Source organism: Apostichopus japonicus, chromosome 20 (genome assembly GCF_037975245.1).
Source record: "Apostichopus japonicus isolate 1M-3 chromosome 20, ASM3797524v1, whole genome shotgun sequence".
Taxonomy (NCBI): domain Eukaryota; kingdom Metazoa; phylum Echinodermata; class Holothuroidea; order Aspidochirotida; family Stichopodidae; genus Apostichopus; species Apostichopus japonicus.
The window spans coordinates 13,745,991-13,758,926 of record NC_092580.1 but is presented as its reverse complement, the minus strand read 5'-3'; the positions used below and the strand labels follow the sequence as shown (position 1 = coordinate 13,758,926).

General features: G+C 36.4%; 1 protein-coding gene across 2 annotated transcripts; it reads right to left on the bottom strand.

Moving 5' to 3' along the window:
• Positions 1 to 1,494: 1,494 nt before the first annotated feature.
• On the bottom strand, positions 1,495 to 11,703 carry LOC139962062 (persulfide dioxygenase ETHE1, mitochondrial-like). 2 transcript variants are annotated; one of them, XM_071961909.1, is made up of 8 exons: positions 11,536 to 11,703; positions 10,514 to 10,622; positions 9,464 to 9,608; positions 7,278 to 7,426; positions 6,190 to 6,328; positions 5,471 to 5,560; positions 4,105 to 4,221; positions 1,495 to 3,123 (listed from the first exon to the last, which is right to left on the bottom strand). In XM_071961909.1, coding segments are annotated over exons 1-8 (807 nt in total). In that variant the 5' UTR covers positions 11,538 to 11,703; the 3' UTR covers positions 1,495 to 3,067. The 2 variants fall into 2 exon arrangements, with proteins under 2 accessions (XP_071818010.1, XP_071818009.1); XM_071961908.1 differs by lacking the exon at positions 11,536 to 11,703 and having other exon boundaries at positions 10,514 to 11,377.
• Between the last annotated feature and the right edge of the window lie 1,233 nt (positions 11,704 to 12,936).

The window sequence follows — 12,936 nt, the reverse complement described above, 5'->3', positions numbered from 1 at the left end:
TCCCCAACCCCCCTTCCCCTCCCCCGATAGAACTCTCGAACTGAAGACGGTGTGTACTACATCAAACCAGCTGGTTGGCCTGGGTCGGAATTTGAAGTCTATTGTAACATGTCCAATGGAGGCGGTTGGACAGTAAGTTTTAATGTTGACTTTGAATTTGGAAAAATATAACTAGCCTAAAGAAGAAATATATTGTCCAAGTCTAAAAATCACATGCATCGTTTGATCATCATAGTAACCAAGAAAAGGGGTATTCCGTCAAAGATCGTACACAAAATATTACTATGTATGGCATTTTGTAACGAAATTAACGGCTTTTCGTGAGCCGTATACCTTGATGTCAATTAGGAAGTATTTTCGGCAAATAAAAATATTTTGTTTGGGTTGCTCCACCCTATCAGGTATTTCAGCGAGGTGAAGATGGTTCTGTCGAACTTTACCGCAACTGAACCAGTTACAAGAATGGCTTTCCCGATACAGCTAATGGAGAATTATGGCTAGGAAATGAAACACTCTACCACCTGACGATTCAAAAGAGCTATAAAATGCGCATTGATTTGGTAAACCGGGATGGTGTGTCATACAATCTCAACTATGACATCATATTAGGTACAATAAATTGCATATGATCACATATATGTTACTGGTTTATAACTGTTGAGTATTGTTACAATATATACGTTTGATAGAATTACAAGATTGAACTATATCAGTTTCATAGCCAGGAAACTTTTCAGTTGAGAGGGGGCAGGGGGGGTGAGGAGGGCACCAAAAATTTAAGGAGGGCACGTACAATACTAGTGACCGGTAACTTCTTAATAGTATAGCTGCACACACTGTGTTGGCAGCGGGGGACTGTAGCCAGCTTGTCAAATTTTGAGCAGTGTTTGTTTGTGTGGAGGGGCAGAAGTTTTGTTTGAGGTGGGGGGGGGGGGGATTTGCATGGATCCACCATACTGAAATGATAAATCTGAAGGGAAAAAATGGGGGAGTGTGCACAATCGAAATTTGGGGGGCATCTCCCCAGAATAGGAAGAAGGCACTGGCTATATGCCTGATTATATTATAACATGCATATACTATAAAAGATACAAAAGACCATATTTAAAATACCTAACTTTATGTAAACTAATCAGTGCTGTGGTAGATGTGAAGTATCACTTGAAACCATTTCATACAGGAATAGAATGATAAACTTAAGGCATAGTCTTGTATTCATTTTCAACATAGTGAAGGTTGAGGGGGAGGGGGGTAGGATGGGAGAGGGAGGGAGCAGTTCATTTAGATTGTTTAGTAGGCCTTATTTGTCACTGCAGTGAGCAACATTAAGTTGTTCTCTTAGACCATGTCACTGGTTTTGTTTTTCTGTACCAAATTGTCTAAAACCATTATCGATCAATTGCACATAGTCACATAGTACAGTAAACTTCATTTAAATCAATTAATGACACTCACAGGTAACAAATGAAACATAAAATAAATCGATATGATCAGTAGACTTATAATATACTTTTATTTGGGTAAAATTTTAAAGATATAACATGTCAAAAACATGATAAATTGCAAAACAAGCAATGATACAATGATTGAAGTTTTTTAAACCCTATGAAATGTCAAGTACATGATAAATCATTTAAAAACAAGCAATGATTCGGTAGTTAAAACTTCATGTAGTTATAATTATGCTTTGGTTTTTAGTCTTGATACTTCCTCAGCGATATGTGGGATGGCACAGTACACTCTCAGTAAACAACTTTGAGGAGTAGGAAAATGACCAAGCATTGAAATGCAATCAAAATATTATCTTCTTTATATTATTAATACTATCATCATTATGCAGTTTTGGGGCAACCCCCCCCCCCCATTTTTGCACAATGGGAGTGAAAGGAGGGAGATAAGATGTTATGTTGTCGACAGGAGGGGTCTAAGAGAATATCTTGGAAAATGGAAGGGGATTTAGATGAAAAAATTGTGCTATACTATTTTTTGGATGCATAGGTTGTACAGCACAAACATTGGTTGAATGATTTTAGTATGCCCCTCTCCCTACCAGGGGTATACATGGTTGAAACAACCAACATATTATAATCTACACCATGCTGGGCAAAAGACAAGTACCTTGCTCAAAACTTCCCAGAGCAGTTGGCTTTGTTGAATGCTAAATCCGCTGAATTACGGTGTTAATGCTTGTTGTATATTTTTGGTGGGCTCCCAATTTCCCTTTGGTCTATAACATCTACACCAATTAAATGATGCATTCATGTATTTTCATATTAACTATGAGTTGAACAAGAATTGGAACTGAGTGTATCGTACCATAGGGTGAATTAATTGCGTCATACTTTACTGTCAGATTTGAACGTTTTAAAGTCGATGAAATAGCTGATGAAGTCATGCAGTCTTTCAATTATCTGAAAGTAGAATTAAGCTGGAAAGCTTTACCAGTATAAGTATGAAGCCTATAGGGTACTTATAGTACTCTACAGCTTATAAATGGATAAACACATTAGGCCTGCACCAAGAAACCTACGACCTCATCAATTGATCTTTAAAGGAGCAAAGGACAATTGACATAGTTTTAAAGCTGTAACCTGAATGGCTATAGAAAAAAAACTAGCAGTCGTTTTTTCCCTTTCTGTTAGAGCAAGTATTCTTCTTACCTGTTTGGGGCAGATCTCTGTCCCATATGGACATGATAGTTGGGTTTCTCTCTCATATTAAAACAATATTGTAATTCTTTGCTGTTATAATCACATCATGATTGGATTTAGGTTATGCTTATCATAAACAAGCAATCCCTCTGCTACCACCAGTATTATTAATTAAGCTTTTTCTATTCGAAACAACAATACAAGATTGGATTATAATAGGAAGGCAATGTGATTGTATATAGTAAGGTAGAAAGTTATAAGTAATGTAGGAATAAAAGAATAAGTGAAACAAGTTCAAAGAAAAAAATAAGAAAAAAATGGAAGAAGAAATTGATATCGCTCCATATTGAAGTACCGTAACCTACATTTTATTCCTATACATTTCAATATAAATTTTTAATTGTTTGTCACATTACTCATTTTGGTGGAAGGTCAACGATTCCACACACCAAATTGGCTGGTAAGGCTTTATCTGAAGGGAGAAAGTGAGACAAAGAGAGTGAGAGAGATAGAATAAAGAGAACATTGTAATGAGGAATACACTATGCAAAGATATGTAAACCTGTTTTAGGGAATATGCATCAACTTTTAAAGTGCTTTTCTGTGTTTGTTAAATTAGCTTTTCAATTGCTGATAGAATTTCTTTGGCAGTTGTACTCAGCATTTCATTATAAAGAGATTTTAATCAGAACCAGGGCTGGAGGACTAGAGAGTCCAGACTCAAGTCATCTTAACTCTGGGCCCGGACTTAACTCAGCTTAGCAGTAGCTGAATCCACCCAGTCGTTCAAACGGTTAAATATTTTACTAAAATTTAATTTGAGCCTTCTATTACCAGCTATCTGGCAAATCCCTCAAGAACTGCCTGCATATAGAGGGAGATTCAGTGTGGCTAATCTCCTTGATGACAGGACTTGCGAATGGATCATTACTCGATATACCTCAGATATTTTGGATGTGGAAAAGCTGGTTCCAGCTAAATAATGCTCAAGCTAAAGATTGCTATCCATCAAGCTAGCACACCCTCCTTTGATGAAATGAATGGCTTCAATGGGGCTCACAAGCCACGCCCCAAATCAACAGAGGGCGCTATCATGTCTGTCCTCTCTAGTTCAGCAAAACTTGATACCATGACTTGATCAGGGAGCAGTATTAAGTTAAGTTAACTAACTTAAAAATTTTCAATTATTTTCATTCAATTACCGATATACCATCAACCAGACACTTTTATAGGAGTATTAAACACAATTATAGCAAAATGGAAAATTTCCCAAAGCTTTCAACAATTACTCAGTTATTTAAAATGCAAGAATACAAGTCTAGCTAATGAAAGACCTTGTTGAAGGATTTTATTTATCAACTAGCAGTAATTTCCTTTTTATTCCAAAATCAACTAAAAGAAGAAAAGAAAGTAGACTGTTGAAAAATATTGAATAAATCAGTCTACAGCTTACCAATGGCCTTTGGATATGGCAGATTAAGTTCCTTCATAATCTTGATAAAGTCCTCCTGAGATTTACTCAGTCTAGGATTAAAGGATTTTTCTTCCTGCACTGTTGTAACAGTTTGTCCTATTTGAAAACAAAAGTAGTTGCAAAGATTAAGAGTATCAATTTCAAAACAGTCCTAAGGTCACAATGATCACCAATAATGTCTTCAATGACCAGACATGCTGATGCTGCTGCTGATGACCGGTGATAATGATGATGATGATGATGATGATGATGATGATGATGATGATGATGATGATGATGATGATGATGATGATGATGATGATGATGATGATGATGATGATGATGATGATGATGATGATGATGATGATGTTAATGATGATGATGATGATGATGATGATGATGATGATGATGATGATGATGATGATGATGGCGATGATGATGATGATGATGATGATGATGATGATGATGATGATGATGATGATGATGATGATGATGATGATGATGATGATGATGATGATGATGATGATGATGATGATGATGATGATGATGATGATGATGATGATGATGATGATGATGGCGATGATGATGATGATGATGATGGCGATGATGATGATGATGATGATGGCGATGGCGATGACAAAGACGATGACGATGAGATGATGATGATGATGATGATGCTGAAGACGACGATGGTGACAAATAATAATCATAACAATAATAATCATTATCATTAATATCATCATCATCATCATAATAATCAAAACCATCATCATAATAATCATCCTAATAATCATAATATATTTATGTAGCACTTAACACAAAATAATATCTCAAAGCACTTTAAATGGGACTATAGTCAAAGTACAAATTAAAAGATACAAACAGATTAATAAAAATCAACAGGAATAACTTAGTCAGAGCAAAATCAGAAAATTTGTGACTTTGTGACTTCATCACAACTGTACAGTGCTTTCAATGATGTAAGGGTACTCAAAAGACTTTGATATACTTACTGTATTGTGGGCCATTTAAAACACTGTTCCTCAGTCTAGATTGTCTACCTACCTTTAACATTTTTTTTCTTCTGTACACAATACCAATACTTCCTTACACTACAAATGATGCATTTACGATTACAAACGACAAAGATTAAATTATGGTTGTACTAAACTGTCATATGAAGTTACTTTTATTTCATGACCTATACTGAATCTTTGGAAAAGCTCTTTTAGCTCTTTCAATCTTCGTGACTTTTGCAAGATCATCCAAGACAGTGGGAACACTACACAAGGGGAAAATGGCATGCACCTATCATGTGGGGACAGGTATATATTCCGCAGATAGACAATCGATATGATTCCCTTACCAGTGTAATCATGGGCAGGATAGAGGAGAGTGTCCTCTGGTAGGGAAAGTATCTTCTCATGAACAGAGTTATACAGGGTCCGTGGGTCCCCTGACAGATTGAAAGAAAGATCAAAAGAAAAAAAGAATGAATCAAGCAGACATTGTTAGTGCATAGAACAGTGAACAAGCAACCAAGTTGTAGATTGACTTTAACAAAATAAATTTTGGTAGCTCCTTAAAATGTAGATGCAAAAATACCGATTCTTTAAGCATAACCTTAGCAATGGATGTGTCCCTGTGCCATAATCAAATTAAAATAAAAATCTGCTAGAGCAACAGAAAAGCAAGATTCACAACAGTGGCCTCATAATGACAGGTCTTGAGGTATTCAAGTCCTTTAATTGTGAAACTATTTTTCTTTGAAACCTTTTCTGTGTTGGGGTTGCCATGCTAGTCAGAGACCACAATGCAGTACTTGGCATAAAGTGTCATTTTTGATAAACACTTGAAAATTTGGCAAGGCAGGGATCTCAAGAAAATATTTTCTGTCACTACCCAGTTAAAGACACATGGTTTGCTATTTAAAAGGCAAATAATTCTATCTTTAAAAATACACTTCTTCTTAAAGACACATAGTTTTCTATTGAAAGACATTACATACTTGAAAACTTTTTTAGTTGATCTCATTTGTTCTGAAATTTTAAGCAGATCCTCAAAACTGTTGTATTTATGTTCTACCTTCTTGAAAGTCAGTCCTCCCGCATCCTCTGATCAACAGAGCATCTCCAGTAAAAGCCATGATGGGTCTGTTGCCATGGTGCATGATGTAAGTGACACAACCATTCGTATGACCAGGTGTGGCTGCTACATGAATCGCCTAGTGGTATAGAAACATACTGTGAAGCCGTTGGTCATCATATATGTCGCCCTCTATTTGTCGTAGGCTACATTACGTAATAATTACAGGTCACGTGATGTCTGCTCACCAGCTCAGCTGAAGCAGACCTCAAGACTTGTGACCAGTCTTCGCTCCCGATCTGAATCGTTTGGTTCGGTAGTAGCCCTGGCTCCGACCATTGTGGTCGTACTTGTATCTGTCTTGTATTCGTCTTTTATACACTTTTGTATGTATCGTTATAGGACTCTACTTCGGTATTGAGACCTCGTTTGTGACCATTATCGTTAAGTGCATGTTTTCTACCTATTATTGAGGGCTTCGTGCCGATGTATTGTTTGTACCGTGGCTGATTATAGTAATAGATTGCGAAATCTACACAGTGCTTGTTCTTTACTCGTTTATCTATGTGTTATATCTTTTGCATGTAATAGCGAGATTTAAGGCTCGTCGTTACTAACATACAACCATCCAAGCCGCATTTGTTTCCATACCACCACCAGTCCTCAGCAGGGAATATTTGGACGCCCCAGAATCTTAGACTGAGTTAGCGTTACAATACGTAAAATTTATCGAGTATTAAGTAAACGAACAACGAAAAACTGACTGGGAAGTTACAAAGCACACTAGAAGAGAATTTTAAGAGAACAGTTTGGCAAGAATGGAATACGAACGATTGATCTCTGGGTTACTAGCCCCTGTGCAATACCTACTGAGCTATCCAGCCTAATAATGTGGTGGTTATCCTTCCAATGATAATCCCTTCAAATATTCTCAACTACATTGTAAACCAAGGCTTGCAATCAAATGCAAAATGAGACCCTTATGAAAATGCAAAGAGGTTTTCTTCAAATTTTTGAATAGTTGATCATAAATTTCTATGATATGACATTTTTGTTGAAAATTCACTGCAAAGATAAAAGCTATTTACCAAATTTCCAAACTCGATTGCATCACCGTCCTTGACATAAATATCTGCCTGAGCACCGCTGGCTTTACTGATGATACTTCTGCAAGTTGGAAGTTTCTTCTTTAATTCCCCTGAGCTGGTGATGTGGTCTGCATGGCAATGAGTGTTAACTATTAAGGGAAAGAAGGTCAAAATAATAAGTGATTTTTATTGATGGTTTTTGGTTGAGCTAATGAGAATTAGGGAGGAAGAGGGGAAGGAGACGGGAAGGAGACAGGGAGGGGGGTTGGGGAGAGGGGAGGGAGAGGGGAAGAATTATGGAGAATGGAGAGTGAAAGGTGCAAATTGTTATATGTGGCTTATTCTGATGAAGAAACATCAATATCTGGTCATTAAACAACAATTCTAAGTAAAATTTCAACATTAAAATAATGTGACATTCAACTTGAAACCAAAACTGATGTTGCTGTTAAATAGTCTAATGTCCTTTGTGATATCACAGACTTATATAACACATCACATTATATTTCAGTTTTCCACATGGAATAAACTACTGAATCCTTCTGCATGTATATACTTCAAAAATTCATCAATACCAGTGCCCAATATTTCAGGAAATGAAAAGTGATGTTTCTGATGAATGGTGATCATACCCTCAGAGCTAAGAGAAAAGTGTTTAATCCATTTGGCATTTGGTAATTACCACTTAATTAATGTCTGAAGCTTTGAGCAAGTCTAGATACATCATTTTACAATGAGACACTTGCACTTTTTTTTGCAGGGGGGGGGGGGGTACAAAGGCATTTGCTGTCAAAGCCGAAGTCATACTGTATATGCAGAGAACAAGGTGAAGCCACATAGCGAGTATGAACTTCATCAAGTCTCCACTATTAGGGTTACAGTGTTTACAAGGTTTTCAGACTTTAAACCTAGCTTAGAGGAGATGTAATTGTTACAATTTGTCAAAAACTTTGTTAAGCTATTAGGCATCAACAGTGTTGCATAAGTACCAGTACTTAATGGTTGATAACAGCATTCGGATCTATATTGTCTCAATTGGGATATATAATCTACTTGAACACTTTTGTACATAACACTAGGTCAACCATTGGGTATTGTACTACCATTTACCTAACAATGCAAACACATCAGCTTGGGGATTATGTGGGATTATAGGTATTATTTAATTAAGCTGGTACAGTACCTCATTGTGCAGTGGTACATTGTATTGTTATACCTGAACAACAATTGTCTTGTACACATTATATGTTTGAAGAGATAATGTATTGCAATTAGTATATATGTTGGTACTTGAGAAGATAATAAATTATTCAAGCCATTTATTGTACAATCTTGCATCAATACAAGGCTTTACAATAGTCAACTCCTGGTCATTGGTAACTTGGCACACATACACAATCAAGTGGGCAAAATTTGAACTGTCTCTCATGGGACATTTTAGCAGGTAACAACTATGTCACATCCTCTTAGTTGACTTCCCATAGGGTGGAGCCACAAACCAGTGCTTTGAACTGTATTTACAAGTCACCCCCACCCCCTCCTTCTCCCCATCACATTTATAGGTCAGCATGTATCTAAGATCATTAGATTAAGATGCCCTGAGCATTCAATCCAATTGTTAAGGTATAAAACAACACATGTAAAGCAAACTCAAACTACTTAATTTTTGGCTCATGGTATGTAAACTGAAGAAACTGTTCTAGCCATTTTAAAATTAGAGAATTTTTTTTTTATTTAAAAAAAAAGAAGAAGAAAAGTTACTTCATGGTTTAATTGGTGGGGGGATGAGGAATCTGACTTATAAGTTTATCATTATTTTCTTTTTCTTTCTTTTCACACAAAACTAAAGTCATTTAGAAGGAAACATTTCACTAAAAAAAACCTTGATCCATTCCATTCATCAATAATATGCTTACTTTTACTGAACTACTGTAAGCTTCTAAAATCAGATGAAGAAAAAATGACAAAACACACTGAAATATAACTACAAACGAAAGGATTTTGCTGACAAACTGTAAAATCAAGGTTTTTCATGTACAGTACAGATGTGTAGCGTAAGTGCCAAACTAAACTTAGCATGAGGCAATTACTACATAGGTTTGTGATGAACTATGCAGTGATATGTGATGTAACGAAGTATAGTATCCAGCAGCTCCAATCCCTTTAATGTAAACTTGAATTCTTACCAGCATATTTTAACGTGAGCCCATGGTCTTCTAGCAGATGAATGTCCCTGTTGAGCAGTTCAAGAACAGGGTCAATCAAAATGGCCTCTTTCGTGGTCTGGTCAGCTAGTAGGTAGGTGTACGTGTAAGACTGATAATCAAATAGCTGCATAAAGTGAGGAATACCAGAAAATTGTCAATTTTATTATCAAAAAGCGATTATAGAGTGACTTCGATTATAGAGTGAATTCAATGACTTACAAACTGTTGGAAACCTTGAAAATTATCAATAAACAGCACAGAAATTCTTAATATTTTACATAATACTCTGGATTCCTTCATGTATATATAGTACATTTGAAGGGATGGGTGGAAATTTCAGAGCTTTCATACTTAACTGACAGTACTACACACAGTAACAGCATACTCCTCCATATTACATACATAATTATTTTCTACCAAGTTTAACACATATTTTGGATACAATATTAAGCACCAGAACCACACAGTCCCGGTTTTAAAAGTAACCATGTGTACCACAGGCAACTTGCAGCACCATGAGGCTATTTCAAGAAATCCATGTTTGCTGCAAAGGTGTCCCCAACTTTGTCTCTTTAATAATAATTCTTTAATCATCAGCAGTTATATTTTACGATGCTTAAGCGACTAATAATGTTGGCGAAACCGGCAAGGGCTTACAAATTGCAATCTAGATTCCAATTTGAGTTAAAAATGTTGAACTGGAAGGCATCCGACGTGTAATTTGTAAGCCCTTGCCGGTTTCTCCAACATTTTAGTTGCATAAGCATCATAAAATATAACTGCTGATTATTAAAGAATTATTATTAAAGAGACAAAGTTAGGGACACCTTTGCACAGGAGCTCCTGTATTTTGACAGGATCATGGACAACAAATTTAGCTTCTTCTTGTGTACAGTAAATAAAATTCCTATAAACATGGACATTTTGATGGGCCACTATATGTAACTTAGTTAGACAATTCCAGAGTAACAAAAAAATCAAACTATATCATCAGTGACAATTGCAAAATCTAACTTACTGTTAGCCTACCTGGCGAAAGAGGAGATTCTCTGGCAATGGTGGTGGCATATGCATAGTAGACACAGGTCGAGTGATTGCTCCTGGGAATTTGTTAACTGTAAGACAGCTTTCGCTTCTCCTATTGGATAATTTTGTTACATGGTCACATTGTAGTACACTTATCTTACAATAGTTTCTTTTCCCAACCAACAACTGAGAAGAAGCAATTGTTGAAAACCTTGGGGCATTTGCAGCAATCTTAATTGAGAGTAACTGATAACATGATGGCACTATTAGCCTACCTGCAACAGCTAACCTGAAAAATTGTGGCATTGTTTTCAATAATGCTCCTTGATTAACAATATTTACTGTCAGACAAGAAGTTTCTATTCCACTAGCTGTGATAGCCAATTACAAAGTACGACTACCACTACCAAAAGTACCGGGTCGCTAGGTATCAAATTACCGTTAACGTACAAGTTTTGACTGATAAATATATTTATGGCAAACAAAATTATATATGTAACTGAAACCAAGGCAGCATAATTTACTTGATCACACTAGTCGCGAAAGTAAACACCGAATAAATTCTCAGTTAAGTCTACTCCAGCATTGAAAGAGTACGTGATACTAGTTTCGCGAAATAAGTACGAAGTAGGCTAGAAATATCACAGAAGAGGTAACCAATCTGCAGTCAATAGTCTCGACTGAGATGAAAGCTATCAATGTTAAAAACGTTGACTCATCTGGACCAAGAAACATTCAACATATGTTGGTGTTGGGGTGTTTGAAAGAGGTGGTACCGGTATTCGCTTTTCGGTGAAACCATTCGAAATGACAGCGGCAGTAAAAATAGTCCCCAACACTTGTATTTGTACAACTATATATGGCGAGCCGTTTATGTCTCCGAACTTATGCCACCGAAATTATGCCATGGAATCAAATGTCATCTCCACTACAATTCCTAGGTACCTATATATTATCACAATGTAGTTGGTTTAGAACATGACACACATGGCATCAGTAAGCGTTTACAACAAAGAAGTACTTACATATTAGCATGTTCTCGGCCTTTGGCTAATGATCGTATCTAACATTGTTATGGTAAATAGTACACAGGAGCATGATTGTTCAGTACTAAAACATGTTAATAACCGGATCATGTATAGTATATATTCTCTTTTCGAGGCAATCGTGACGGCTCACCTAACCTGACATGATCACATGATTGCAGTCTCCATCTAAAGCCCGGGTCACATCTGCGCGATTCAACACGCGATTCAACTCGCAATACAATTGAAAGTTGAATCGCGTAGTTAGACACGGGTATCAACTTGTTGCGCAATAAAAGTTGCGCCGTCGATTTGGGTTGATTTGCAATAGAGCAATGTCCTAATCAGCGCAACTTCTCAGAAGCAACTTTCTGATTCGCGCGATTTAGTTGCGAGTTGAATCGCGTGTTGAATCGCGCAGATGTGACCCGGGCTTAAAGGTGTGGGAATGGATCAAGTTGTTTGGTTTTCGTGCCCATGCTCCATTTTGGTATTTCCCCCCTAAAGAGTACGACTATTTTGTCATTAGATGCTCAGCCTAGTCAAAACTACCTTATATAGGGATAATAATGTTATTTGACGTCTTTTTTTCCTTGTGTCCTAGGTTTAGTAAGATACGGGTTTCTTACCAAGGATGTACTGCCCCTGAGAAAAAGAGCCGTAATGCTTAATAAAAGATGATGTTGAAGTTCATTTAGAATAAATGCTCATTGCCCTTTATAGTGGTGTCTACTGACTGGGGAATTGATAATATTAGCCTGATTCCAACTTAGTATATTAGTTTGTACTCACTTGAACGAATGATCTCAAAGTCAAGGGAATTACCCGAGACAACCCACAAACAGCTAGTAGTTAAGTTATAATATGCTAAATATTGTTAAGGTTAGCTTTGAAAGTTACACGTTGGTAATTTGATGATCATTGTACTTGTGAATATCTTTTTAAAATACCGAAGATTGCTAGGGATCGAGGCTGCGATGTCTTGCAAGAAGTATTTATATGTATTTATGCTACGCAAGTAAAAACAAGTGAAAGGAAGCTCCAAAGAGTTTAAGGTATGATAGCTTATTTTTTGTTTATCGTCTCTATCTAAGCTACATACATTGTGTATATTTACTTTTAATAATATTTTGAAAATGAAATATTTATGAGCCTTCGTCTAGAAGATATATCGAAGGTCTTCTAGGCAACCTTGAGGCTACAAACTCCTAGTGATAGTGGATGTATCTATGTTAATAATCAATACGATTGGCTAGCAAGGTACGTTGACCTGTTCAAGTGGCATATGAGACATAGCAGTTATTTTGAGTGGGTGTGGCCTTTCGAATTATGTGTTTAGGAATTTCTAATGTGAATGTTAACTTTTGAAAGTTTCTGTTTTAATAAAATCTGTAAATTCAT

Bases quoted from the DNA above. Each gene is read 5' to 3' on its own strand.
- LOC139962062 (XM_071961908.1), bottom strand. From the start codon at position 10,816: ATGCCACAATTTTTCAGGTTAGCTGTTGCAGGTAGGCTAATAGTGCCA. The intron at 9,609-10,513 runs GTAGGCTAACAG...CACTTTATGCAG, and splicing joins AGAATCTCCTCTTTCGCCAG to CTATTTGATTATCAGTCTTA. The intron at 6,329-7,277 runs GTAAATAGCTTT...CTATACCACTAG, and splicing joins CAATCGAGTTTGGAAATTTG to GCGATTCATGTAGCAGCCAC.